This window comes from Piliocolobus tephrosceles, chromosome 15 (genome assembly GCF_002776525.5).
Source record: "Piliocolobus tephrosceles isolate RC106 chromosome 15, ASM277652v3, whole genome shotgun sequence".
NCBI lineage: Eukaryota > Metazoa > Chordata > Mammalia > Primates > Cercopithecidae > Piliocolobus > Piliocolobus tephrosceles.
In genome coordinates, this window is record NC_045448.1 from 61161835 (window position 1) to 61188475 (window position 26641).

Consider the following 26641-nt stretch of genomic DNA (forward strand, 5'->3'; position numbering starts at 1 on the left):
GAGGCTCCATCTAAAAAAAAAAAAATTATTGATATCCATTCCTCTGTAAGTTTTCTCAGAAAACAGCCAAGATAATTATATAATTATACATAGTCTCACACCTCTACTATGCTCTGCAAAATAAAAAATAAAAATAAAAATAAAGAATTATATATAGTCCCAGCATTAAACTAATGAATTCATGACAACGAATACCACTGGAAATAACAAGATTCTGCCTTGGGATGTTAGTGTCAGACTTTAACACTGAAGACAAGACTTGGAGCTATACTTTTATTTATTCATTTATTTTATTTAGAGATGGAGTCTCACTCTGTTACCCAGGCTGGGGTGCAGTGGCGCCATCTTGGCTCACTGCAACCTCCACCCCTCAGGGTTCAAGCGATGCTCCTGCCAGCCACCCAAATAGCTGGGACTACAGTTGCACACCACCATGCCCAAGTAATTTTTGTATGTTTAGTAGAGATAGGGTTTGACTATGTTGGCCAGGTTAATCTCGAACTCCTGACCTCAGGTGATCCACCCGCCTGGCCCAAAGTGCTGGGATTACAGGCATGAGCCACTGCGCCTGGACAGAGACATATTTTAATCTAAATGAGACTGACTGGGAAACAGTGTCCAGGTAGACACTGTGTCCAAACAAGTTGCTCTTATGTGCTCATTGGTAAGCCCCTTTCCCCACCTCTTCAGAATGTCTCTCAGATCTCAGATTGCTCTTTAGTAACTAGAAGCTGAGAGAGAAAAAACAATTCATGTATTCATCATCTCTCCTCACAGAGAAACAATGACTTCTATAATATACTAATTTTTCAAATGTTATCCCCCTTCCTATTTTAATATAAGTCTTTAGTTTAAATAGGCAGACTCATAAAATGATAATAATCACAAAATCATGAAATGTGCCTGTAGTCACAGAAATGAAAGAAGCTAATGCTTAGAACATACCTAGATAAAATTCTACAGTCACTGTGCTGAGTTGAGGAGCAATAGCTAATAAAATCTTTAGATTTTTTTGAGAAAAAATTTATTGGAGTGTGACATATATACAGAAAAGTATACAAATCCTAAATATAGAGATCAATAAATAATAAAAAGGTGACTACATCTATGGAAACAACAGTCAGGTCAAGAAATAGTAGAAATAGTAATCAGGCCAAAGCAGGATGATTACTTGAGCCCAGGATTTCAAGGCCAGCCTGGGCAACACAGGGAGACCCATATCTACAAAAGATTAAAAAAAAAAAAAAATCAGGCATGGTGGTTTATGCCTGTAATCTCAACACTGGGAGGCTGAGGTGGGAGGATTGCTTGTGCTCAGGAGTTTGAGACCACCCGGGGCAACAGAGTGAGACCTCATCTCTATAAAACATAAATTTAAAACAATTAGCTGGTCATGGTGGCATGTGTCTGTAGTCTCAGCTACTCAGGAGGCTGTGGCAGGAGGCTCACTTGAACCGAGGAACTAGAGGCTGCAGTAAGCTGCGTTCATGACATTGAACTCCAGCCTGGGCAACGAAGCGAGACCTTGTTTCTAAATAAATAATACAAAATCATAAAGACAAAAAGTGAAACTGATTGCTAGGGGTTAGCGGGAAGGGGCAATGCTCATTATTATTTAATGGATGACAGAGTTAAGACTCCGTCTTTGAAAAAAAGAAGGAAAAAAAAGAAAGAGTAGTCTATGAAAAATCTAATTCAAGGTACAAATAGATCAGAATAGTAGTTGAAGTTTGGAGTTATCATCTGGGAGGGGGACACAGCTTACTGGGGGATGAAATAGTCCATATCCGAATCTAGGTATTTAATAGTCATTATGAATGTTTTCCATATGTCAAAATGCTATAACGCTATACATTTAAGATTTGTACATTTTCTCTGGTTATAATTCAATTAAAAAGTAAAAAAAAAATTTTTTTTTGAGACGAAGTCTCGCTCTGTCCCCCAGGCTGGAGTGCAGTGGCGCGATCTCGGCTCACTGCAAGCTCCGCCTGCCGGGTTCACGCCATTCTCCTGCCTCAGCGTCCGGACTAGCTGGCACTACAGGTGCTCGCCACAGCGCCTAGCTAATTTTTTGTATATTTAGTAGAGACGGAGTTTCACCGTGGTCTCGATCTCCTGACCTTGTGATCCGCCCGCCTCGGCCTCCCAAAGTGCTGGGATTACAGGCGTGAGCTACCGCGCCAGGCGGTAAAAATGTTTTAAGAATGAGTTTTGCCTGTTTTTCAACTATGTGTAAATGGACTCATACTGCGTGTGTTCTTTTGTGTCTTGCTCAACATTACGTCTGAGAAATTCATCCGCGTGGTTGTATAGAGTTGCAGTTCATTCATTTTTATTTCCAGTAGTGTTCAGTTGTGTAAATATGCCACATTTTACTTATCTGTTCTATTTTGGGGTTGTATCCAGTTTGGGGCTGATATGAATAATATTCCTGTATATGTCTTTTGGTGCATCTGTCTTTTCTGCAGGACATATATTTAATAGTAAAATTGCTGGGTCTTAGGGTATGTGTGTGTTCAATTGAGTATACTAACAGCTTTCCAAAGTGATCATACCAATTTATTTATTTATTTATTTTTACAGATGGGGTCTCGCTCTGTCACCCAGGCTGGAGTGCAGTGGCATGATCATCACTTACTGCAACTTTAACCTCCTGGGTTCAAGCAGTCTGAGCACCTCAGCTGGAATCTCAGCTCACTGCAACTTTGGCCTCTGGGATTCAAATAATTCTTGTGCTTCAACCTCCCAAGTAGCTGGGATTACAGGCGTGCACCACTGCACCCAGCTAATTTTTGTATTTTTAGTACAGATGAGGTTTCACCATGTTGGTCAGGCTGGTCTTGTACTTCTGACCTCAAGTGTCCAGCTGCCTTGGCCTCCCAACGTGCTGGAATTACAGGCGTGGGCCACCCCACCCGGCCCCTCTGTTTATACATTTGAGTAAACTGCAGACACGATGCCACTTTACCGCTAAACAGCTTTGCAAAAACAATGATATTCTCTTACATAATAATACAGTTATGAAAATCATGAAATTAACACTGATACAGTACTATAATTGGTGTACCTTAAATTTCATCAGTTATCTCACTAATGTCCCCTATAGCAAAATAATAAGTTTTCTAAAAACCAGGTGCAGTGATGTGAGGTGGGAGGATTGCTTGAGGCCAGGAATTCAAGACCAGCCTGGATGACAGGTGGAGACCCCATTTCTACAAAAAAGAAAAACTTTTTTTTTTTTTGGCCTTTAATCTCACAACCAACAGAGAAGACTTCTGAGACCCTTGGCCACCAAAATGTGTGGGGATTTTTAGCCCACTAAGCAATGCTTCAGTGGATTCTCCATCAGGGTGTCCCATAATTCAGTTCAATTCTGACGCCACACATTGCATGCCTGTACCAAAATATCTCATGTACTCCAGAAATACATACACCTAGTATGTACTTACAAAATGATAAATAAATGAATGAATGAGTGAATGAAAACTCTGACACAATCCTTAGGCCACTGGTACTTCTGACTGGCTAGAAATCAGGGTTCCTGCAATCTCCTCCTTGGGTTTGACTAATTTGCTAGGACAGCTCACAGAACTCAGGCAAACACATTGCCAGTTTATTATAAAAGATATCATAGGCCGGGCGTGGTGGCTCAGGCCTGTAATCCTGTTACCGATTGAGGGTGTCCAGGTTCTTGGCATCTTGAACAAAGAATTGGACAAAATGCACAAACAAAGAAAGGAAAGAATGAAGCAACAAAAACAGAGATTTCTCGAAAACAAAAGTACACTCCAGAGGTTGAAAGTAGGCCTGAGCATAAGGGATCAAGAGCCCCGTTACAGAATTTTCTGGGGTTTAAATACCTCCCAAGTAGCTGGCCAACATGGTGAAACCTCATCTCTACTAAAAATACAAAAATTAGCTGGGCGTGGTGGCAGGCACCTGTAATCCCAGCTACTCACGAGGCTGAGGCAGGAGAATCGCTTGAACCTGCGAAGCACAGGTTGCAGTGAGCTGAGATGGCACCACTGCACTCCAGCCAGGACAACAGAGTGAGGCTCCAAAAAAAAAAAAAAAGGGTCTTGGCTGGGCACAGTGGCTCAGGTCTGTAGTTCCAGCACATTGGGAGGCCAAGGCAGGTGGATTACATGAGGTCAGGAGTTCAAGAACAGCCTAGCCATCATGGTGAAACCCCGTCTGTACTAAAAAATACAAAAATTAGACGGGCGTGGTGGTATATGCCTGTAATCCCAGCTACTTGGGAGGCAGAGGTTGCAGGGAGCCATGATCATGCCTCTGCAAACCAGCTTGGGTGACAGAGTGAGATTCTGTCTCAAAAAAAAAAAAAAAAAAATCATAAAGAGATACAGATGAACAACCAAATGAAGAGATGAATATGGCAAAGTACAGAGGGAGGAGTGTGGTGCTGCCATGACCTCTGGGTGTGCCACCCTCCCAGCACCTCCTGGTGTTCAGCAGAAAGGAAATTCATCAAATCTTAGTGTTTAAATTTTTTAAAAATATTTTTCAAATACACTTTAATTTTCTTTTTTTCCTTCCTCACATACAGAACTTCTCCACATACCACATTTCTTGCAGCTATAAAGTCACTTGATGTTGGTCAGATACCATTTTATCTCTAAAACTTTGTTGACATCAAAATATGACAGTGTTATATCCATAAAATATTTACATAGCACAGCATATTAAGCTTTAGACACTTAACAATTAAACCACATAAAAAAAGGACAAGACCCCCATCCTACATGTTGGGAATCAGGTGTTCACCCGTCCCTATCTGGCGACTGTACACTGGTTCAAAGGGCAGCAGAGGCAACAGGCAGTTACTTCAGAGGACATTGAACACTACGATCTGGAAGCACGTTATGATGTAACCCAGAGTCATGTACCACACATCTTTCTCCAAGGTGGTCTCATAATTCTAGAATGGAAAGTCCAGCTGATAGAAAATGAAGACAGACAACGCAACATTTACTCTGTGGAGATATTCTACTCATACTATGCACATGATGTGATTTTGAACATAGCTCATCCCAAAAACTTGTTACGATCATCCTGACTTTTTAGGTTGGCTCATCCATCAATCTTGCCCTCAACTGTTACTTCTTTCCCAGTGTTGTTAGGAGTAAAGCTGACCTGAACAGTAACCAATGGCTGTAGATACCCCACATGCAGTTTTTTTCCCATAATATGGGAAATATTTCAAGTCTATAATTCCATTATGAGGATAAAATGCTACATTTGGTATATTTTCGTTCTTTGAAACACACTCTATCCTTGGCACTCCTTCAGGCTTTAATCCAATTATTCTGTTCATTTTCACAAGAATACAAGGGTTTCCTTGAGAAGAGCCAAAATCAGGATCATTCATACCACTGCAGGCTTGAAGTAACGAAATAGGAAACTGACATGCAACATAAACTGGACCCTTCTGTTCAGAAAGTGCTCCATCAGGACAGACTGTGAGGTTCTTCTGTTCTTCTAAAGTATATGGTTTTAGAAACTTCTTAAGGTCTTCAATGTACCCTGCCTACGAAGTTGGATCAGACCTACTGAATTTATATTCCAATGCAGTCACTGGTTTTGGAAAAACCGTAAGTCCTGGGCTAGGAATCTGGTCACGGTATTTTGGAACCTCATTGTTGAGAGTCTGAAGCATAACCCACATCGTGAATGAGAAGAGTGCAGCCAGGAACCCATAAAAAACTAGGTAGAAGAGCAAGATCAAACCCCAGCTGCTGGCGGTGCGCCCCAAGAACTCTCCGGTGGTCAGGTTGTATACGAAGAGCTTCCACTGGGCGAGGCTCTGGTTGAGGGACTTCTCGTTCTTCGTCACGGTGTGCGCGCGGACCGCGAGGGGAGCGGAGGCTGCAAGGATGGAGGCGGGGAGGGCAGCGGGGTTGGAGGCGGCGAGGGCAGCGGGGGCGCGTCCGGGCTCCGGCGGCGCAGCCCGGCGACTGCAGGGGAGGGTGGGACGGCCGGGAACACCTCCTGGTTACTGGGAGTACTCCAGCCGACTGCAGTGTTTAAATTTTTAATAGAGCTACATTTCTTGCAGCCTCAGCCCTTCCAGATGTTGGTGGGTGGGGCTTAAGTTCCAACCCTCTAATCCTCTAATCACCTGGACTTTCTGGTGACCAGCCCCATCCTGAAGCTATCTACGCGCCCGACCTAAGCAGGTTCATTAGCATAAACTCAGGACTTTTCAAAAGAATTAATTATGAATAACAAAACTCCTCCTAGCACTCAGGATATTTCTAGGATTTTAAGAGTTCTGGGGCAGAAACTAACCAAATACATTTTATACCACATCATGTCTCTTTAGTCTTCTTTACTCTAGAATAGTTTCTCAGCCTCAGTCTGTCTTTTTCTTTCTTTCATTTTTATTTATTTAAAAAGAACTTTTTTGTTTTTTTGAGATGGAGTTTCACTGTTGCTGCCCAGGCTGGAGTGCAGCGGCGCAAGCTCGGCTCACGACAACCTCCACCTCCAGGGTTCAAGCGGTTCTCCTGCCTCAGCCTCCCGAGTAGCTAGGATTACAGGCGTACACCACCAAGCCTAGCTAATTTTGTATTTTTAGTAGAGACGGGGTTTCCCCATGTTGGTCAGGTCTCGAACCCCCAACCTCAGGTGATCTGCCAGCCTCGGCCTCCCAAACTGCTGAGATTACAGGTGTCAGCCACCACACCTGACCTTTAATGTTTTAATTCTTTTAAAATTCTTTTTATTCTAATATTTTTTCTGTAGATTATTTTGAATTTTCTTGAAATGCAAGTATGTCAATTCCATATAATTGAGGAGAAAGAGAGAGACCTGTTTTAAGAAAAAATCAAGGAGCTAAAACCAAAAACAGGCAGCCAGGTGCCAGGCCCAAAACCAGGCCTGGGCCTGCCTGGCCTAAACTCAGTAGTTAAAAATCAACTAATAACTTAGAAACTGATATTATTCATAGATTCCAGGCATTGTATAAAAGAACGTAGTGAAACTCCCGTCCCTGTTTTGTTTTTCTCTGACCACTGGTGCATGCAGCCCCTGTCACATACCCCCTGCTTGCTCAAATCAATCACGACGCTTTCATGTGAAATCTTTAGTGTTGTGAACCCTTAAAAGGGACAGAAATTGTGCACTCGGGAAGCTTGAATTTTAAGGCAGTAGCTTGCCGATGCTCCCAGCTGGATAAAGCCCTTCCTTCTACAACTCGGTGTCTGAGAGGTTTTGTCTGCGGCTTGTCCTGCTACATAATGACAGTTTTTTCCTTCTGTTTTGAGCCTTACACATTTTATTTTTTCTTGCCTTCTGTATTTGCTAGGACAATGTAGAGATAGTGGATATCATTGTCTTGCTCCCAACTTCAAGAGGAAAAACTTTGATATTTTACTACTATTTTACTATTTAATACGATATTTGCTATAGTTTTTCATTGAGTCACTTATCAGATTAGGGAAGATCTTTTCTATCCATTGACATTAGATTTTTTTTTTTTTTTTTTGGAGAGAAAGTCTTGCTCCATCTCCCAGGCTGGAGTGCGGTGGCACAGCTCGGCTCACTGCAACCTCTGCCTCCCAGGTTCAAGTGATTCTCCTTCCTCAGCCTCCTGAGTAACTAGGACTACAGATATGCACCGCCACACCCAGCTAATTTTGTGTTTTTAGTAGAGACAGGGTTTTGCCATTTTGGTCAGGCTGGTCTCAAACTCCTGACCTCAGGTGATCCACCCGCCTCGGCCTCCCAAAGTGCTGGGATTACAGGCATGAGCCACTGCGCCCGTGCGCCCGGCCTTTTCTTTTTTGTTGTTTTGTTTTGTTTGAGATTGAGTATTGCTCTGTTGCCCAGGCTGCAGTGCAGTGGAGCAATCTCAGCTCACTACAGCCTCCAGCTCTCAGGTTCAAGAGATTCTTATGCCTCAGTCACCTGAGTAGCTAGGATTACAGGCATGTGCCCACACCTGGATACTTTTTCTATTTTTTGTAAAGATGGAGTTTCGCCATGTTGGCCAGGCTGGTCTCAAACTCCTGGCCTCAAGTGATCCACCCTCCTCAGCCTCCCAAAGTGCTGGGATTACAAGCGTGTGCCACCACATCTGGCTTGTTTTTGTATTTTTTAGTAGAGAGGGGGTTTTGCCATGGTCTCAAACTCCCTGCCTCAAGTGATTTGCCTGCCTCAGCCTCCCAAAATGCCAGGATTACAGGCATGAGCCACGGCAGTCAGTCTAGGTTCTTTCTTTTTCTTTTTCTTTTTTTTTTTTTTTTGAGATGGAGTCTGGCTCTGTTGCCCAGGCTGGAGTGCAGTGGCTCAGTCTCGGCTCACTGCAACCTCTGCCTCCCGGGTTCAAGCGATTCTTCTGCTTCAGCCTCCTGAGTAGCTGGAATTACAGGTGCCTGCCACTACGCCTGGCTAATCTTTGAATTGTAGTAGAAATGGGGTTTCGCCATGAGGCTGGTCTCAAACTCCTGACCTCAGGCAATCCGCCCCCTTGGCCTCCTGAAGTGCTGGGATTATGGGCATGAGCCACTGCGCCCGGCCCCTAGGTTCTTATTTTTAAGAGTAAATTGCGGCCAGGGGTTCTTATTTTTAAGAGTAAATTACGGCTGGGCACGGTGGCTCCCACCTATAATCCCAGCACTTTGGGAGGCCGAGGAGGGTGGATCACCTGAGATAAGAAATTCGAGACAAACCCAGTCTCTACTAAAATACAAAAATTAGCCAGGCGTGGCGGTGCACGCCTGTAATCCCAGCTACTGGGTAGGCTGAGGGAGGAGAATCGCTTGAACCCGGGAGGCAGAGGTTGCAGTGAGCTAGACTGAGCCACTGCACTCCAGCCTGGGCAAACAACAGTGAAACTCCATCTCAAAATAAATAAATAAATAAAAAAGACTAAATTGCAATTACCCCAAATGGTTTTTTAAATCCTAACTACAATTTGGCCCAGGTTATGGTCAATTTTGGTAAATGTGTCTAGTTCCCTTTCCCAAACACTATGACCATATAACAAATCGCCCATAAAATTAATTGTTTTGAACAACAATCATTTTTACCTCTCATGGTTTCTATGTGTCAAGAATTCTAGAGCAGCTCAGGGGCAGTTCTGCTCAAGATCTCTCATGAGATTGCAGCCTGACTGGTTGGGGTTAGCTTATCTCAAAGGTTCTTCATTTACATGCCTGGTGCCTATGCTGAGGAGACTCCAACAGCTAGGTACTGGAACACCTGGGGATCCTCAGACATCCCTTTTAACTCTGGGTGGTGTCTCCTGCAAGGCAGCTTGAAGGCAGTTAGATTTACATAACAGCTCAGGGGTTCCCAAGGTAGGTGCCCTAATAGAGAGGCAGGGAGAAGCTGTTTTATGACCTAATCTTTTATGACCTAATCTTATAAATCACATGGCATCATTCCACCAGATTTTTTTGGTTGAGGTAGACACAAAAGGTTACTCAGGTTTAAGGGTAGGGAACATAGACCCATCTCTCAAAGGAGGAATATCCAGTCACATTGTAAGGAGAACATGTGGAATCAGATATGTACTGCCATGGCAGTCTTAGAAAATGAGCAGCATCCCACAAGTCCCACAAGCAGCCTGATGGCCACCTTTGCCATCAGACCCAGCTCTAGCTTTTGTGTTAGGTCACATATGTCCCTTTTTTTCTCTGCCCCCAGCAGCATAGTGCCCACTTCATTGTCTTGCATGTGCAGTCACACTCTGGAGTCCCACAGTCCTTGTGCTTAAAGGCAAGGTCTTTTCTTGTTTGTTTCTTGTTTCTTTGGCTGGAGGGCAGTGGTGCAAACATGGCTCACTGCAGACTCAACCTCTTGGACTCAAGTGATCCTCCCACCTCAGCCCTGCCAAGTAGCTGGGAACACAGGCACGCGCCACCACACCCAGCTGATTTTTGTATTTTTTGTAGAGATGGGGTTTCGCCATGTTGCCTGTTGCAGGTGAGTGGCAACTATCTAAGATTGCTATCACGCAGGCGGTAAAGGAATTTACCAAGACAGTTGTTGATAAAGAAAGGCAGATTTATTACAGAAAGTATGAAAAAAGCCAGGCGTGGTGGCTCATACCTGTAATCCCAGCACTTAGGGAGGCTGAGGTGGGCAGATCATGAGGTCAGGAGTTAGAGACCAGCCTGGCCAAGATGATGAAACCCCATCTCTACTAAAAATACAAAAGTTAGCCGGGTGTGGTGGCCCATGCCTGTAATCCCAGCTACTCAGGAGGCTGAGACAGGAGAATCACCTGAGCGTGGGAGGTTGAGGTTGCGGTGAGCCGAGATCCCTCCATTGCACTTCAGCCTGGGCGACAAGAGCCAGACTCCATCTCAAAAAAAAGAGAGAGACAGTATGAAAATACATTGCAAGGATGCAAGGGGCAGGTCAGTGAGAGAGGGGCAGACTACAAGGAGACAAAGGCTTGCTGGGGATTTTATAGGATGGTACTGTGTGCTGACAAGGGCTTAGAGCAGTGCTGTAACACCAAGGTTGCAATGAGCTAATTAATCTGCAGGTGTCTTGTGATAAATTGGGTGCAGGAGAGCTACATATCCTGGACCATGAAGAAAGGGAGACCCACAGGTTATGTGCTTTTGCTTTCTCTTGGTCTTGCCAGCCTGACTCCTTTTCCCTAGATAGGACTCCACATTGCCCAGTCTGGTCTCCAACTCCTGAGCTCAAGCAATCCTCCCCACTCAGCCTCCCAAATGCTGGTATTACAGGCAACAGCCCCTGTACCCGGCTTTTTTTATTTATTTATTTATTTATTTAAGACATGGTCTCACTCTGTCACCCAGGCTGGAATGCAGTGGTGCAATCACTGCTTGCTGTAGCTTTGACCTTCCCCGGCTCAGGCTGTCCTCCTGCCTCAGCCTCCTGAGTAGCTGGGACTACAGACACGTACCACCCCATTGTCTAATAGTTTATTTTCAGTAGAGACAAGGACTCACTATGTTGTCCAGGCTGGTCTCAAATTCCTGGCCTCAAGCAATCCTCCTGCCTCAGCCGCCCGAAGTACTGATATTATAAGCCTGAGCCACTGCACCTGGCCTAAGAGAGGTTCTTAAGCTTCTCTCAGATACCCTCCCTGGGATTTTGAAGGGTAAGGGAGAGCCCCTGTGGGCTTCAGAAATGGGTGTCACACATCACCCAGGCTAGAGGTCCTGAGATATGTCATTACACCCCTGGGACCCCTGAATGCATCTTCATGCCAAGGCACCAGGATGAAGTTCCTTCCTCAATGCCTTAAACATTTCTTCAGTGAGGGCCTCCTGTCCTCAGGACTGTTTTAGGAGCTGGCAGCACAATGATAAAGTAAGAAGCCACTGCTCCAGAAGGAACTCACAGTGGAGAGAGGCATCTATAAACTCGTGGGAGTATCATCCAGAGGTCACAGGGAACATTTAAAAACGTGAAGGCAAGAAGTATTATCATCGGGTTTGTACCTCACTATGGGAAAGCAAAACTATTCGTGTCCTTTACTGCCAGGAACAAGGCATAGTCAGTTGCAATTTGTGTACAAAATCTCCATTACAATGTATTAGACCTGAGGGGGATTTATCTGATGAGACCTCTTTGACAATCATCCAGGCTAGGTTTGTTTCTGTATATACCAGGAAGCATACACTGAAGAAAACCTGCAACAGAATGGAGTTTGTTTTCCTCAGTTAGGAAAACAGGATGAAGAGTTGGAGTAGCAACAAACTCATCTTCTAATGAATTTACTTCAAATTATTTTATTTCTTTTTTTTTTTTTTTTTTGAGACGGAGTTTCACTCTTGTTGCCCAGGCTGGAGTGCAATGGCATGATCTTGGCTCACTGCAACCTCTGCCTCCTGGGTTCAAGTGATTCTCCTGCCTCAGCCTTCTGAGTAGCTGGGATTATAGGCATGTGCCACCACGCCTGGCTAATTTTTTGTATTTTTGGTAGAGATGGGGTTTCTCCATGTTGGCCAGGCTGGTCTCGAACTCCTGACATCAGGTGATCCACCAGCCTCAGCCTCCCAAAGTGCTGGGATTACAGGCGTGAGCCACCATGCCCGGCCTACTTCAAATTCTTAATTAACTTTCACCATTCCAACAGACAAGCTAATTTGATTCCCTAGCTATGAGAAATGGCCATAGCAACATCCTTTGTTAAATGTTTAGAAAATGTCTGATTTCTTAAAAATGCAAGGAATAATCCAGTCCAGGTGGCACTTGCCTGTAATTCCACCTATCCTGGAGGCTGATAAAGGAGGATCATTTGGGCAAGGCTCTTGTATTGGTTCAAACCCTGAAAGGGCACCAACAAACACAAGGCGGTGTGGAGCAACATGCTGTTTTAATGAGCGCCCGGATGCAGGCGGGCTGACGCCTAATATGGCGTCAGCACCAAAAGAGGATGGGGCAGGGGTTTTATAGCCTCCTGTAAACAGGAAGTGTCTCAGTCTGAAGTACGGATAGCCTCGCTCTCTGTCTTCAGGGGATACGTGTCTTCCAGCCAGCTCTCTTCCTGCTTCTGCTATCTTGCTGGCGCACACTACTGGCGCAAGTGGCCTTGCGCCTTGGGACTGGGCCCGAAGAGGGAGGAGTTATTCATTCCCTTAAGCTTTCATGCCCTGGAGAGAATCTTTCAATTTGAGGCCAGGAATTCGAGGCTGCAGTGAGCTATGATCATGCCTGTGAATAGCTACTGCACTCTCACCTGGGCAACATAGTAAGACCTTGTCTCCAAATAATATAAATCTAGGCCCTGCACATGGCTCAAATCTGTAATCCCAGCACTTTGGGAGACCAAAGTGTGTGGATCACTTGAGGTCAGGAGTTTGAGCCAGCCTGGTCAACATGGTGGAATCCTGTCTCTACTAAAAATACAAAAATTAGCTGGGTGTGGTGGTGCACACCTGTAATCCCAGCTACTCAGGAGGCTGAGGCAGGAGAATCACTTGCACCTGGGAGGTGGGGGTTGCAGTGAGTCGAGATCACACCACTGCCCTCCAGCCTGGGCAATAGAGCGAGACTTTGTCTCAAAGGAAAAAACAGAAGTCCTACAACAGTGCTTAAGTATTTTCACAATAGGCCTTCCTGGAATCCAGAACAACAGCAGTAATTCCTGGTAGGACTATCTTTTCCTGCACCATAACCTACATCAGACATAGAAACTGTACACCTGATTGATTCAGGAAATCAAAGTAATAAAACTGCCAGTGACAATGCAGCCAAGTGATTAGAAGAAGGCTGGTTGAAAATTTAAACACCCTTTTTACTCATTAATCTCCAACCGCTGGAGACAAACAAAAAGCAAAATTAACATGATTGTAAACTAAGCACTTGTGTGCTGTGGCTAGCGTTTTGGCCTGCTGAGAGAGAATGAGTTGATCAAAGCAAGTGAGTCAGCTAAGAACTGTGGGACCAGTGCTGCTTCGGGGAGCGCACAGCTAGGATCCATTAACCAGCATGTTTCAGAAACAGGTGAATACCGTAATTAATCTTGGCTTCAATTTGGAGGGAAGCAGAAAACCTACCTCCCTGTCCACTGAGTTTATACATTAATCCCCTGAGTTCTGGGGGAAAGTTTTAACATTGGAATAAAGACTTTTCCTGCCCTTCCTAATGTGTGGAGAACAAACGTTTGGGAAGGATGGCTGAGTTCCTTAACTTCAGCAGTTAAGATGCCTCCTAGGAAAGCTGTGGATCACTGCCTTGTTTGGTTTGACACATCTAAGCTCACAGACCAAAGGCTCTTCCAATGAAGTTAGCGGATTTTTTAATGCAAGAAAACAGGGAGCCTCATCTTACAAACATAAATCATGAAAATCCAGAGACTTGGAATTGGGAAGTTTTTCTGAGGGCAAACTCATCTAATTAATGGGCTCTTGAATTGCTTAAAGCATGTCCAGGACTTTATTATTCTAGGTACAGGAAAATGAATAGATACCTGACTTTGCACCAAACTATTTTTAAGAAAAAAAAAAGGCTACAAGTTGTACAAATATCTGCACCAGCCACAGAAACTTCATATTAGAAACACAGGAAGCTGGGCGCGGTGGCTCATGCCTGTAATCCCAGCCCTCTGGGAGGCCAAGGCAGATGGATCATGAGGTCAGGAGATCGAGACCATCTAGGCCAACATGGTGAAACCCCGTCTCTACTAAAAATACAAAAATTAGCTGGGCATGGTGATACACGCCTGCAGTCCCAACTACTCAGGAGGCTGAGGCAGGAGAATTGCTTGAACCCGGGAGGCAGAGGTTGCAGTGAGCTGAGATAGCGCCATTGCAGTCCAGCCTGGGGACAGAGTGAGACTCCATCTCCAAAAAAAACAAACAAACAAACAAACAAAAAAAAACCCCAGGAATTTATGCTAAAATTAAATGCTAAATGAACTGGGTAGCAAAATAAAAACCAAACCATGCAAGGCAATCTTTCCTCAGAGACAGCAAATTGTAAGTATAAACCAGAGATGCTACAAGGTGCCCTCTGACATCCATATATACATATATACACCAGCAGTCCAGGCAGCAATAGCATGTACATCTGTGGTTACATGTACATCTACATGAATGTGGTTACATGAATGGGCACCCTTGGTTTACTACCCAGAAAAGCTATCTCAGCCTCATTATCCCAATCTCAGGCAAGAAGGGTGCTACTGCTCCTAAACCTGCAAGAAAATCAGAGATTGGCATAACATTATTAATAAAATCATGACACATGGTGGGGCTGTACATATATCCGTGTGGCAACACTGTAAAAGTCCATTGTTGCCCTCCCATGAAGGCAAATGTTCCAGAAACTGTTCCTGGCTCTCGGTGGACTGTCCCAGTTCCATTGTCAAATGGTCCATCAAGTCAGCGACAGACAGCACAGCTGCTAACCTGTGCAAAACATCCACTCCCAGAATGTCTTCAGGTACGGCACAAACATACACAGTGCATAAGCAGAGAGCCAAGCGGCCGATGCCAAGATGTACAGATACAGGTTTCACTTTCACTGACCAGTCTTCATAGCCATCAATAAATGCAGCTCTGCCCAGAAACTTACCCAGGTTCAGGGACCAGTGGATTGCCAAGTCCACACATGGCTCCAGTTGTCTGGTAACCCCTCAGTCAGGTATCTTGGTCAGTCTCTTATAAAACAGAAAAGGCTTTACACTTCTGCCTGACTCCTGCAGGTACTCTCTAAATTGAACGCTCAGGCAGGACTGCCTTGCACACTGGGGAGAAGCAATGTCCTTCTCCTGAATGATTTGCTCTAAATCTGTATACGACTGCCGACATTACTTGCCTAACTCCCACAACTCAGCAGGGGCACGGGCACCACAGGAAATGTGCTTCACCATGGTAGTGGGGTGTGTCTCTGGGCCCACTCTTGGGGCCTAACAGCTGCTCATGCAGTATTTCCTGGCAGACCACTAGGTTAGCCTGCCACGGAGGTTCTTCCTCCTTCCTGTGCTGCATCCCACAGGGCACGCACTTCCTGCAGCACAGTCACAAATGCCCATCTGACTCTGCTGGTAAAGGCATGCTTCTTCTCAGTGCTGTGTACTTCCAGGTGCTTCAGCGCCTTCTCCACACTTGCAGGGGACCTGCAAACACATTCATGTACCTTACACTCCACTCCCCTGTCACAGGGGGCTAAAAGAAAAGTTTGTTGACAGTCCTTTTAGGAATTGCAACACTTGGGTGTCCTTTCCTCTTCTGACACCCTTAGTGGTGTCTGAGATCTCAACGAGGCACAAATTAGCCATTTAAGTATAAAACCTTAAAGGGGAGAGTCCTTTTCCTAGCAATCCTACTCACATTAGAAATATGGCTTCAGCTATCACTCTACCTTCCCCATTCGACTCTGCTCCTCCCTCACAATTTTATAAGAAATCTGCTACATTTCTGAAATTTCACTACTGCCAGCTTTATTCTTTTTTTTTATTATATCTGGATCTGATGTCCTACTATTAAAAGTTTGATTTGGAGGCCAGATGCAGTGACTCATGGCTGTAATCCCAGCACTTTGAGAGGCTGAGGTGGGTGGATCACTTGAGCCCAGGAATTAGAGACCAGCATGGACAACACAGGGCGACCCCATATCTACAAAAACTAAAAAAAAAAAAAAAAATTAGCCTCGCATGGTTGCAGGCGTGTGGTTCCAGCTACCCTTGGAGGCTGAGGTGGGAGGATTACTTGAGCCATGGAGGCAGAGGTTGCAGTGAGCCATAATCAAACTACTGCACTCCAGGAAGACCTTGTCTCAAAAATAAAAATTGGTTAGAGATCCACATCAATTTCTGACAACATCCAACTCAGCTCCTGTTTGTTCAAAATCAACCAAGTAAGACCAGACATGAATCCTCTTGGAGCCCATTCAACAATATGTGTTTTTCATTTCATTTGGGTTGTTCAAAGTGAGTGGGGATTCCCTTCATGGTTGCCACCCATTGTGCAATAGGGCTTGGGATGAATTTCACATGGTCATTCAGCTTGAGTTAAGGAACAGGCTTTAATGGAAAAATATACAAGCCAAGGGTCACCAAGAGATGACATAGTCGCAGAGTCTCCCATCATCCCAGAGGGATGCTAAGGCTATGTGCTATATGTGTTCCAATGGAAGGACGTGTGCCCCCTGAGATGACACCCTCTTAAAATGTGTCGGAATGTGGACACAGAGACTATTTAGAGCCAGGGTGGCTGAGTTTAGGTGCCAGCTGTTTAGGAGTTGTCTGGGAAAGCCAGCAACCCAGCAGAAAGCCATTGTGGGAGAAGCTAAGTGCAGGCTCCCTCCTGTTGATAGAAGGGGAGACCTTAGCCCTACCTGGCACAACATGCAGGCAACCCTAGTACTAGCTCCTAAGATTGTTTTTGGAGGATACTACTGTCAGGTAGGATCACCACACTTTTCTATTCATTCTTTAAAAAGTGCTCACAGCCCACCATATTGACCGGCTAACAACCAGTGCAAGCAATACCATGCTACAATAATCTGCCAGAAAAAAAAAGAAATTCTCCAAGTCAATGAAAGAGTCCAGAGATGAAAAGTTTCAATGGAGTAACTGTATAACATTCAGACACATCAGAATATTTATTAAGTTAGTGAGGGAGAAGGCAAGGTTGACATAGTCTGTCAATTGGGGCAAAAGATGGAGAAATGATGAGATAAAGGCAGACATAAGAAAATAATAGTTGAAATGAATTCATTCAATGAATATTTATTGAGCACCTGTGCTAAGTTTTGAGGATGACCCAGTGTACAAGACTGAGATGGTCCCTGTCCTACAGTCAAGTAAATAACCCAGTAGTAGATATTTACAAAAGTTAAAATAATATTTTATTTTATTTCATTTCATTGAGATGGAGTTTCACTCTTGTTGCCCGGACTGGAGTGTAATGACACAATCTCGACTCACTGCAACCTCTACCTCCCGGGTTCAAGCAATTTTCCTGCCTCAGCCTCCCAAGTAGCTGGGATTACAGACATCTGCCACTATGCCCAGATAATTTTGTATTTTTAGTAGAGATGAGGTTTTACCATGTTGATCAGGCTGGTCTCGAACTCCTGTCCTCAGGTGATTCCCCCTCCTTGGCCTCCCAAAGTGCTGGGATTACAGGCATGAGCCACCACACCTGGCCAAGATAATCATTTTTGAAGATTTTTCCCCATGAATTACTTGTACTAACATTTTAACATTCTTCCAAGTTGCAATTCTGTTTATCTGAATGAACTTTTAAAAAAAATAATAGAGCCAACGAATGGGATAGAAGTAATAATACTTTTTATAGCAGAACAACAAAAAAAGAATGTATCTAATCTTTTAAAAAATACTCAGAAAAAAATAATGTTTAACTTGTTCTATATACATTTTTAGGAAAAAGTCCTAACTTGGAGGAATTTTTAAACTTCAAAAATAAGAATTTCACTGGGCACACTGGCTAATGCCTGTAACCCCAGCATTTCAGGAGACTGAGGTGGGAGAATCACTTGAGGCCAGGAATTCGAAACCAGCTGGGGCAACATGGCAAGACTGGTCCCTACTAAAAATGAAAAAAAAAAAAAAATTAACCAGGCATGGTGGTGTGCACCTATAGTCTTAGCTACCCTGGAGGCTGAGGCAGGAGAATCTGAGGTAAGAGGATCGCTTGAGTCCAAGTGGTTAAGGCTGCAGTGAGCCATGATCATGCCACTGCATTCCAGCTTGGTCAGCAGAGCAAGATCCTGTCTCAAAAAAAGAAGAATCTTTACAATGTCTAAGATACAACAGCTAATAATAAAACATCTATCAAGCTCTGAAGAAAATGTTATCATGCAGTAGAAGGGTATTTTCAAATAAACCAGAAGAAAATGTATCCCTTTTCTGAATAAGCTGACATTCTAGAGCAGGAAATCATCAAAAGAAAAAATTCAAGAATAGGGAAGTTGTAGCTGGAAGAGACTGGCAGTAAGCACTGAAAACAGTTCATCTGTAGAGATGAGTGTTGATAATTAGTTACATATACATATACACATTTATATCAATAGGACAATGGACAAAAGATATGACTAGGCAATCCACAGAGTAAGAAATATAAATGGCTGGTAAAATATGAAAGATATTCACCACTGGTAAAATATGAAAGATGCTCACCTTTCACCACTGATGAGGGATCTGCAAGTTAAAATCACAAAGAAATAGTACTTTCCAACCTACCAGATTGATTTTTTAAATTTTTAAAAAATACTGGCCAGGCTCGGTGGCTCATGCCTGTAATCCCAACACTTTCGGAGGCCGAGGCAGGTGGATCACCTGAGGTCAGCAGTTTGAGACCAGCCTGGCCAACGTGGTGAAACCCTGTCTCTACTAAAAATACAAAAATTAGTTGGACATGGTGACTGGTGCCTGTAATCCCAGCTACTTGGGAGGCTGAGGTGGGAGAATCACTTGAACCTGGAAGGTGGAGGTTGCAGTGAGCCAGTATCATGCCACTACACTCCAGCCTGGGTGACAGAGCGAGACTCTACCTAAAAAAATAAAACTTAAAAAAAAATAAAATAAAATTTACAGAACCAGCAGCTTGACAGAGGCATTTATTGGCCAAAGTTGGGACAATTTTAGCATCAAAAGAACAATGCCTGTAACAAATTGAAACACATTGACTATATAAAAATCCATGAGTCAGGCTGGGCATGATGACTCCCACCTGTAATCCCAGCACTTTGGGAGGCGGGGGAAGGAGGATCACCTGAGGCCAGGAGTTTGAGACCAGCCTGGCAAACATGGCAAAAACCTATCTCTACTAAAAATACAAAATTTAGCCAGGCATGTTGACGCATGCCTGTAATCCCAGCTACTCAGGAGACTGAGGCGGGAGAATAGCTTGAACCTGGGGGACGGTTGCAGTGAGCCGAGATTGCGCCACTGTACTCCAGCCTAGGCAACAGAGCTAGACTCCGTCTCAAATAAATAAATAAATATCTCTGTGTCCATAGAATACCTAAAAAAAAAAAAAAAAAAGAGGAGGAGGAATAAAAGAAGTGAGCAAATAAAAACTTTTCTACAGGTGGCCATTCCACCAAGTTCTTATCTGAAAGGGCAAAGAATTAAGTTATTTGCAGTAACCTATTGCAGAGTAACCTAATAGTCCCAGCTGATGAGCAAGAGCCCTTCTTTCTTGAAAAAGGCTAGCTATCAATGTAGACAGAATTGAAAACAAACAAACAAACAAAAAAAACCACAATTTGCAATCCCTAGGGAAATAATTTATGAAGCCACGAATTATCAATGGATGCTGAAACAATTAGGTGAAAGGCTGGGGAGCTGCATATTCATCTGGTGCTAAAGTTATCACCCTGCAGCTTACTAAGTTCTAAGATGACTGTCACCACATAGACCTAGTGATCAATCTTAATATCATTAATAATGGGATAAACAGAGCTTCACTATGTGCCTTCTGGTATGATGCAGTATTTAGCCTGAATCTCATCAAGCCTTTAGATCCAACTTTCATTAATAGAAAATACTGAGGTTATTGTTAAATGACACCACAAGGAAACAACCAGAAACATCTAGAAGTTGGAACAGTCTAAGGAAATACTAGTCTACTCTCTACAAATCAATGTAACAGGAAAAATGAAAAGCTAGGGAGAAAGTCTGTTCTAGATTAAAATATATTTCAGGATGTTGATAATGGAGGAGACCTATGCATATCTTGGGGGAGGCAGCAGACGGGAAATCTTTGTATTTTTTTTTTTCAATTTTGCTATGAACCTAAAACTGCTCTTAAAAAATAAAGCCTTTTCTTTTTTTTGAGACAGAGTTTCACTCTGTTGTCCAGGCTGGAGTGCAGTGGTACAGTGATACAATCTTGGCTCACTGCAACCTCCACTGGAGAATCGCTCAAGTTCAAGCAATTCTCCCGCTGCAGCCTCCCAAGTAGCTGGGATTACAGGCACCCGCCACCACGCCCAGCTAATTAAAAAATAAAGACTTTTAAGGAAAAAAAAAGCCATTTCCGAGACCCAACAACTAAATGCAATCATACTTCTTGCTTGGATCACACTATAAACAAACTTGGTACAAAAGATATTTGAGCAACAAAACTTGAGTGTGTTAATATTATTAAGGTTGTACAGGAAAGTATTATCATTAGATATGTATATCAAAATATTTAGGAGTAAAATTTTATATGTTTTTATTTTTTATTTTTTTTTGAGACGGAGTCTCGCTCTGTCCCCCAGGCTGGAGTGCAGTGGCCGGATCTCAGCTCACTGCAAGCTCCGCCTCCCGGGTTCCCGCCATTCTCCTGCCTCAGCCTCGCGAGTAGCTGGGACCACAGGCGCCGCCACCTCGCCCTGCTAGTTTTTTGTATTTTTAGTAGAGACGGGGTTTCACGGTGTTAGCCAGGATGGTCTCGATCTCCTGACCTCGTGATCCACCCGTCTCAGCCTCCCAAAGTGCTGGGATTACAGGCTTGAGCCACCGCGCCCGGCCAAATTTTATATGTTTACTTAAAAAGACTTCAATGAAAAATGTGTGAAACATGACAAAATGCTAAAAAAATTCTACGTGATAGGTATATGGTGTTTATTATATTCTTCTCTCTACTTTTTCTGTACATTTATAGTTCTTTTTTATAAGCATGAAAACATTTTTTTTTTTTTTTAATAGAGTTGGGGTTTCACTGTTGCCCAGGCTGGTCTCAACTCCTGAGCTTAAGGGATCCTCCTGTCTCAGTCTCTAAAGTACTAGGATTGCAACCATAAGCCACCACACCTAGCCAAATTAAAATGTTGTTTTTTGTTTTTTGTTTGTTTGTTTGTTTTCGAGATGGAGTTTCACTCTTGTTGCCCAGGCTGGAGTGCAATGGCAAGATGTCAGCTCACTGCAACCTCCACCTCCTGGGTTCAAGCGATTCTCCAGCCTGGGTTTCCATAGTAGCTGAGATTGCAGTCACCCGCCACCACACCCAGCTAATTTTTTTGTGTTTTTAGTAGAGACGGGGTTTCACCATGTTGGCCAGGCTGGTCTTGAACTCCTGACCTCAGGTGATACACGCACCTGGGCCTACCAAAGTGCTGGGATTACAGGTGTGAGCCACCATGTCTGGCCAAAAGTTGTTTTCTGGTTGGTGTTTTTTTTTTTTTTTTTTTTTTTTTTTTTGTGAGACAGAGTCTCCCTCTGTCACCCAGGCTGGAGTGTAGGGGTTCACTGCAACCTCCACATCCCAGGTTCAAGTGATTCTTGTGCCTCAGCCTCCCAAGCAGCTGGGATTACAGACATGCACCACGACGATCAGCTAATTTTTATATTTTTAGTAGAGACGAGTTTTCACCCTGCTGGCCAGGATGGTCTGGAACTCCTGGCCTCAAGTGATCCACGTGCCTCAGCCTCTCAAAAATGCTGGGATTACAGGCCAGAGCCACCACGCCCAGCCACAAAAAAAACCAAAAAACAAACAAACAAAAAACCTGGATATTTGTCTGGGCACAGTGTCTCATGCTTGTAATCCGAGCACTTTAGGAGGCCAAGGAGGGTGGATCACCTGAGGTCAGCAGTTTGAGACCAGCCTCGCCAACATGGCGAAACTCCGTCTCTACTAAAAATGCAAAAAATTAGCCCAGCATGGCAGTAGGCACCTGTAATCCCAGCTAGTTGGGAGGCTAAGGCAGAAGAATCACTTGAACTCAGGGATGGAGGTTGCAGTGATGCCATTGCACTCCAGCCTGGGCAACAAGAGCGAAACTCTGTCTCAAAATAAATAATAATACCCAGCATTTGAGAGTGTTTGAGAAAATAGACTATCACATACATATTGGAGTATATACTGGTATAAACTTCTAAGAGGACAATTTCGAATATATACATTTTATTTTACAATATACATATCGGCAGGGCAAGGTAGCTCGTGCCTGTAATCCCGGCACTTTAGGAGACCTAGGCGGATGCATCACTTGAGGTCAGGAGTTTGAGACCAACCTGGCCAACGTGGTGAAACTCCATCTCTACTAAAAACACAAAAATTAGCCAGGCATGGTAGCATGCACCTGTAATGCCAGCCACTAGGGAGGCTGAGGCAGAAGAATGACTTGAACTCGGGAGGTGGACATTGCAGTGAGCCAAGATCACACCACTGCACTCCAGACAGAGGGAGAGTCTGTCTCAAAAATAAAATAAAGGCCAGCCACGGTGGCCCACGCCTGTAATCTCAGCACTTTGGGAGGCTGAGGCAGGCGGATCACCTGAGGTCAGGAGTTCAAGACTAGCCCCGCCAACATGGCAACATGCTGTCTCTACTAAAAACACAAAAATTAGCTGGGTGTAGTGGTGGGCACCTGTAGCCCCAGCTACTTGGGAGGCTGAGGCAGGAGAATGGCGTGAACCCAGGAGGCATAGCTTGCAGTGAGTCGAAATTGTGCCACTGCACTCCAGCCTGGGCCATAGAGCGAGAGTCCAACTCAAAAAAAAAAAAAAGAAAAATACAGTGTTATTTCTTGCGTGTCTGAATTTTTGAACTGAGATTCATATTGTCTATATATACTCTTCTCATTTCATTTTCTTGCAACCCTATTTTCATGTTACATATAAGGAAAAAAGGTTTTTTGTCTTTTGTTTGTTTGTTTGAGATGGAGTCTCCCGGGTTCAAGCAATTCTCCTGCCTCAGCCTCCTGAGTAGCTGGGATTACAGGCACGCACCACCAGGCCAGGCTAATTTTTGTATTTTTAGTAGAGACGGGGTATCACCACGTTGGCCAGGCTGGTCTCAAACTGCCGACCTCAGGTGATACACCCGCCTCGGCCTCCCAAAGTGCTGGGATTACAGGCGTGAGCCACCGTGCCCAGGCAAAAAAAAAAAAAAAGATGTTTTTAAGTTCATTGTTCTGAAGTGACAAAACTAGAAAGTGCAAAACAAGAACTCAAATTTGGGTCTATCTTGCACTGAAGCCCATGCCAGCTACTACTCTATGCCATCTGGAATAGGCTTTGACTTCTCTCCACCACCTGCACTCAATCCCTCCTCTCAAATCTTGCCGATTTAGATCGAATCCCCTCTTCTAAAAAGGCACTATTGAGGGCCCCCACCGCCATGTTTAAATGGCCCTCTTTCGGCCTCCCTTAATACTTTGACACCATCTGTATCACAGACTATACTGTATTTTAATGATCTATGTATAGGTTCTCCATTATATAGTAAACTCTTAAGGGCAGGAATTAAGTATCTGGAGATACTATTGAAGTGCTTGACACATAGTAGGTGGTTTCGTTCTACAACAGAAGAATATAACTTATATTTCTATATGACTATTTCCTTCCTAACCTGTGAATGAACTTTATAAGATCAAAGAATATATCTGGTTTTATGCACCATGAAATCATTGCAGCCTAACACACAGCTTGACATAGATCAGGATTTTTGTTGTTTTGAAACAGACTCTTGCTCTGTCGCCTAGGCTGCAGTGCAAATGGCATAATCTCGGCTCACCGCAACCTCCGCCTCTCGGGTTCAAGCAATTCTCCTGCCTCAACCTCCTGAGTAGCTGGGATCACAGGCACGCCATGCACCCAGCTAATTTTTCTATTTTTAGTAGAGATGGGGTCTCACCACGGTGAGAGACTGGTCTCGAACTCCTGACTTCAAGTGATCCACTTGCCTCAGCCTCCCAAAGTGCTGGGATTACAGGCGTGAGCCACCGCGCCAGGCCACATCAGGTTTCTGTTGTTGCTTTTTAAACAAAGATGGTTTTTTACCATGTTGGCCAGGCTGGTCTTGATAGAACTCATGGCCTCAAGTGATCCACCAGCCTTGGCCTCCCAAAGTGCTGGGATTACAGGCAAGAGCCACTGCACCTTGCCCAGGTTTTCAAAAATATTTTTTTGTAGTCTTTTTTTTTTCTTGAGACAGGGTCTCCTTCTATCACTCTGGCTGGAGTGCAGTGGTGCTGTCCTGGTTCACTACAGCCTCCACCTCCCAGACTCAAGAGATCCTCCCATCCCAGCCTCCTGAGTAGCTGGGACTACAGGCACGGGCCACCACGCCCAGCTATATATATATTTTTAACTTTTTGTAGAGACAGGGTCTCACTATGTTGCCCAGGCTGTTCTGGAACTCCTGGCCTCAAGCAATTCTCCCACCTTGGCCTCCCAAAGTGCTGGAATTACAGGTGTGAGGCACTGTGTCCTGTCTCAATAAATATTTTTGAATGAATTAATCAGCAAGTAATCTTCTCTATATACTGTGACTCTGAGTTATGTTCAAGGGCAAGCAGTTCTTGACTTCCTTTTCTTTGTAATGATTTAGTGCTTGAAATTACTTCTACCCATCAGCATTTTAGAATTGGTCATTATTTTCCCATTTTCATCCCCACACTCACATAGAACATGATCTCCGCTATTTAAAAGTGTAAGATTTTTGTTTCAGCCTGGGATTTATCCTATTGCAAACTGCTAGCTATAATTTTCAACCTTTCTCAGCTAAATGCCAGAATGTCACTAATCAAAGGTGATACTTAGGGGTGAAGTGAACAGTTAAGCCTCCAATTTACAAGCTTGTTTTTCCCTGGGATACTTGTGTTAAAGTCGCACGTTCCTGGGTGTGACACTTTCGAGACAAAAATTTCAACTGGTGAGTTAATTACATATTACTATAATTAAATCAAAGATGTAGAATAATGGAAGCGTTGAAATAGTATTTGCTAGGCAAAGGGTGTGATCTTTTTAAAAAATATATAATATATGCTGCCATTCGAGAAGCAAGGAAAACATTTCCAAATTTCCTTCCAAGCAGTCTACCGGGATTGACAGTACCGCGGCCAAAGGAGGGCACCAAATGCTCCTTCGAACCAACGGTACACCAAAATCCCTGAGCGTGTGGGCGGGGCCCCGGAGCCTCCCGGGACCCAAAGACAGAGGGGGCGTGGCTGAGGGTGGTCCAGACCTCCAGGGGCGGGGCTGCGGCCGGCGAGAGGCAGGCTGGGAAGCGGCGCCATATTGGCGTCGGCCGCGCTGTATTGTCATAAATAGAGCCGGTTTTGTGGTGTTTTCGCTACTGGGTTGGATGCCTCAGCCATAGTAAGTGGGAAAGTGAGGGAGCAAGCGAGCTACAAGCGACCGGAGGAAAGTGAACAGGGGGAGAAGGGAACAGCAAGAACAGGACTCCAGAGCGATAAACACTCGCTGGAGAGGGAGACGCAGGAAGCGATGAAAGAGATGTCTGCGTAAGTGGTGGGGGGCGGCGGTTGGGGTGAGGCGGGTTGGGGTGAGCTGGGGTAGTCCGTATGTGTCCTCTTTTCCGTTCCCTGTCCCTTGCGCCCTGCACGCAGCTCGCCGGGGGTGGTCTCCTTCCCGGCTCCCGGCCGGTCCGCAAGGGCACCTCCCCTAAACCCGGCGGCTTACCTGGCCACCCCTGCACGGACTTGGGGACTCTGGGAGTCCCCAGCTGTCCCGCCTCCGAGGACGCCCTCAGAAAAGGATGAGGAGGGAAAGAGGTGCCTGTGTCCGTAGGGAGAAATTGTCGGTCACTCGCCTGCCCCCAGCACTGTCTGAGCCCGTCTGCTCCTGTCTGCGCCCGTCTGCTCCTGTCTGCATTGGCGCAAATACCATCCCCCTGCCTCCCCCTCCTCCCTTCCCGACCGGCTGTCTCCAGGTCTTCAGGAGTGAAAGACCTATCGCAGCCCAGGGGTTTCTCTTTCATATGAGGCTAAAGTCTTTTCATCGCTGTCCCCACCCTCTCCCTCACCCCATGCCTCCCCACCTACCCACAACATCTACCGGTCTGTACCTCTTGTTCACACTTTGATAAGTCAGAAACAGTTCCCAGACTTGGCAAGATTTTGTTGTAGCTTCTTCCATTTTGGCCTATTAGGAAACAATTTAAACATGCAGAAAAATGCAGAGAATAACATAAGCATCATTTATGGAGCCACCACCCATTTCTCCCAAAACGTAACTGTACACACACACACACACGGTGTGTATATACATATCTATGTATTTATTTTAAAGAAATCGAGCATTCCAGATACATCTGAAGGACTCTCCTACCTCCTTCTCTGGTCCCAATCATCTCTTGCTCCAGATGTCTCCACAGTCTTGAATTTGATGTTTATTGTTTCTGCGTGTTTTTTATTTTACTTTTTTTTTTTTTGCCCTCGAATCATGGGAGCTGCATGTTTTTTAATGCTATTACTGCAT

At 44.5% G+C, this 26641-nt stretch overlaps 1 protein-coding gene and 1 pseudogene across 2 annotated transcripts in view; one reads left to right on the forward strand and one right to left on the reverse strand.

The window, feature by feature from the left end:
- Positions 1-5016: 5016 nt before the first annotated feature.
- LOC111553482 lies at positions 5017-25437 on the reverse strand (annotated as a pseudogene).
- Positions 25400-26641, forward strand: part of PAPOLG (poly(A) polymerase gamma) — a 42151-nt gene continuing 40909 nt past the window's right edge. For both annotated transcript variants that reach the window (XM_023228303.1, XM_023228304.1), the window contains exon 1: positions 25400-25665. In XM_023228303.1, coding sequence (XP_023084071.1) covers positions 25649-25665 — 17 coding nt within the window. In that variant the 5' untranslated portion in view covers positions 25400-25648. The remainder of the gene's footprint in view (positions 25666-26641) is intronic.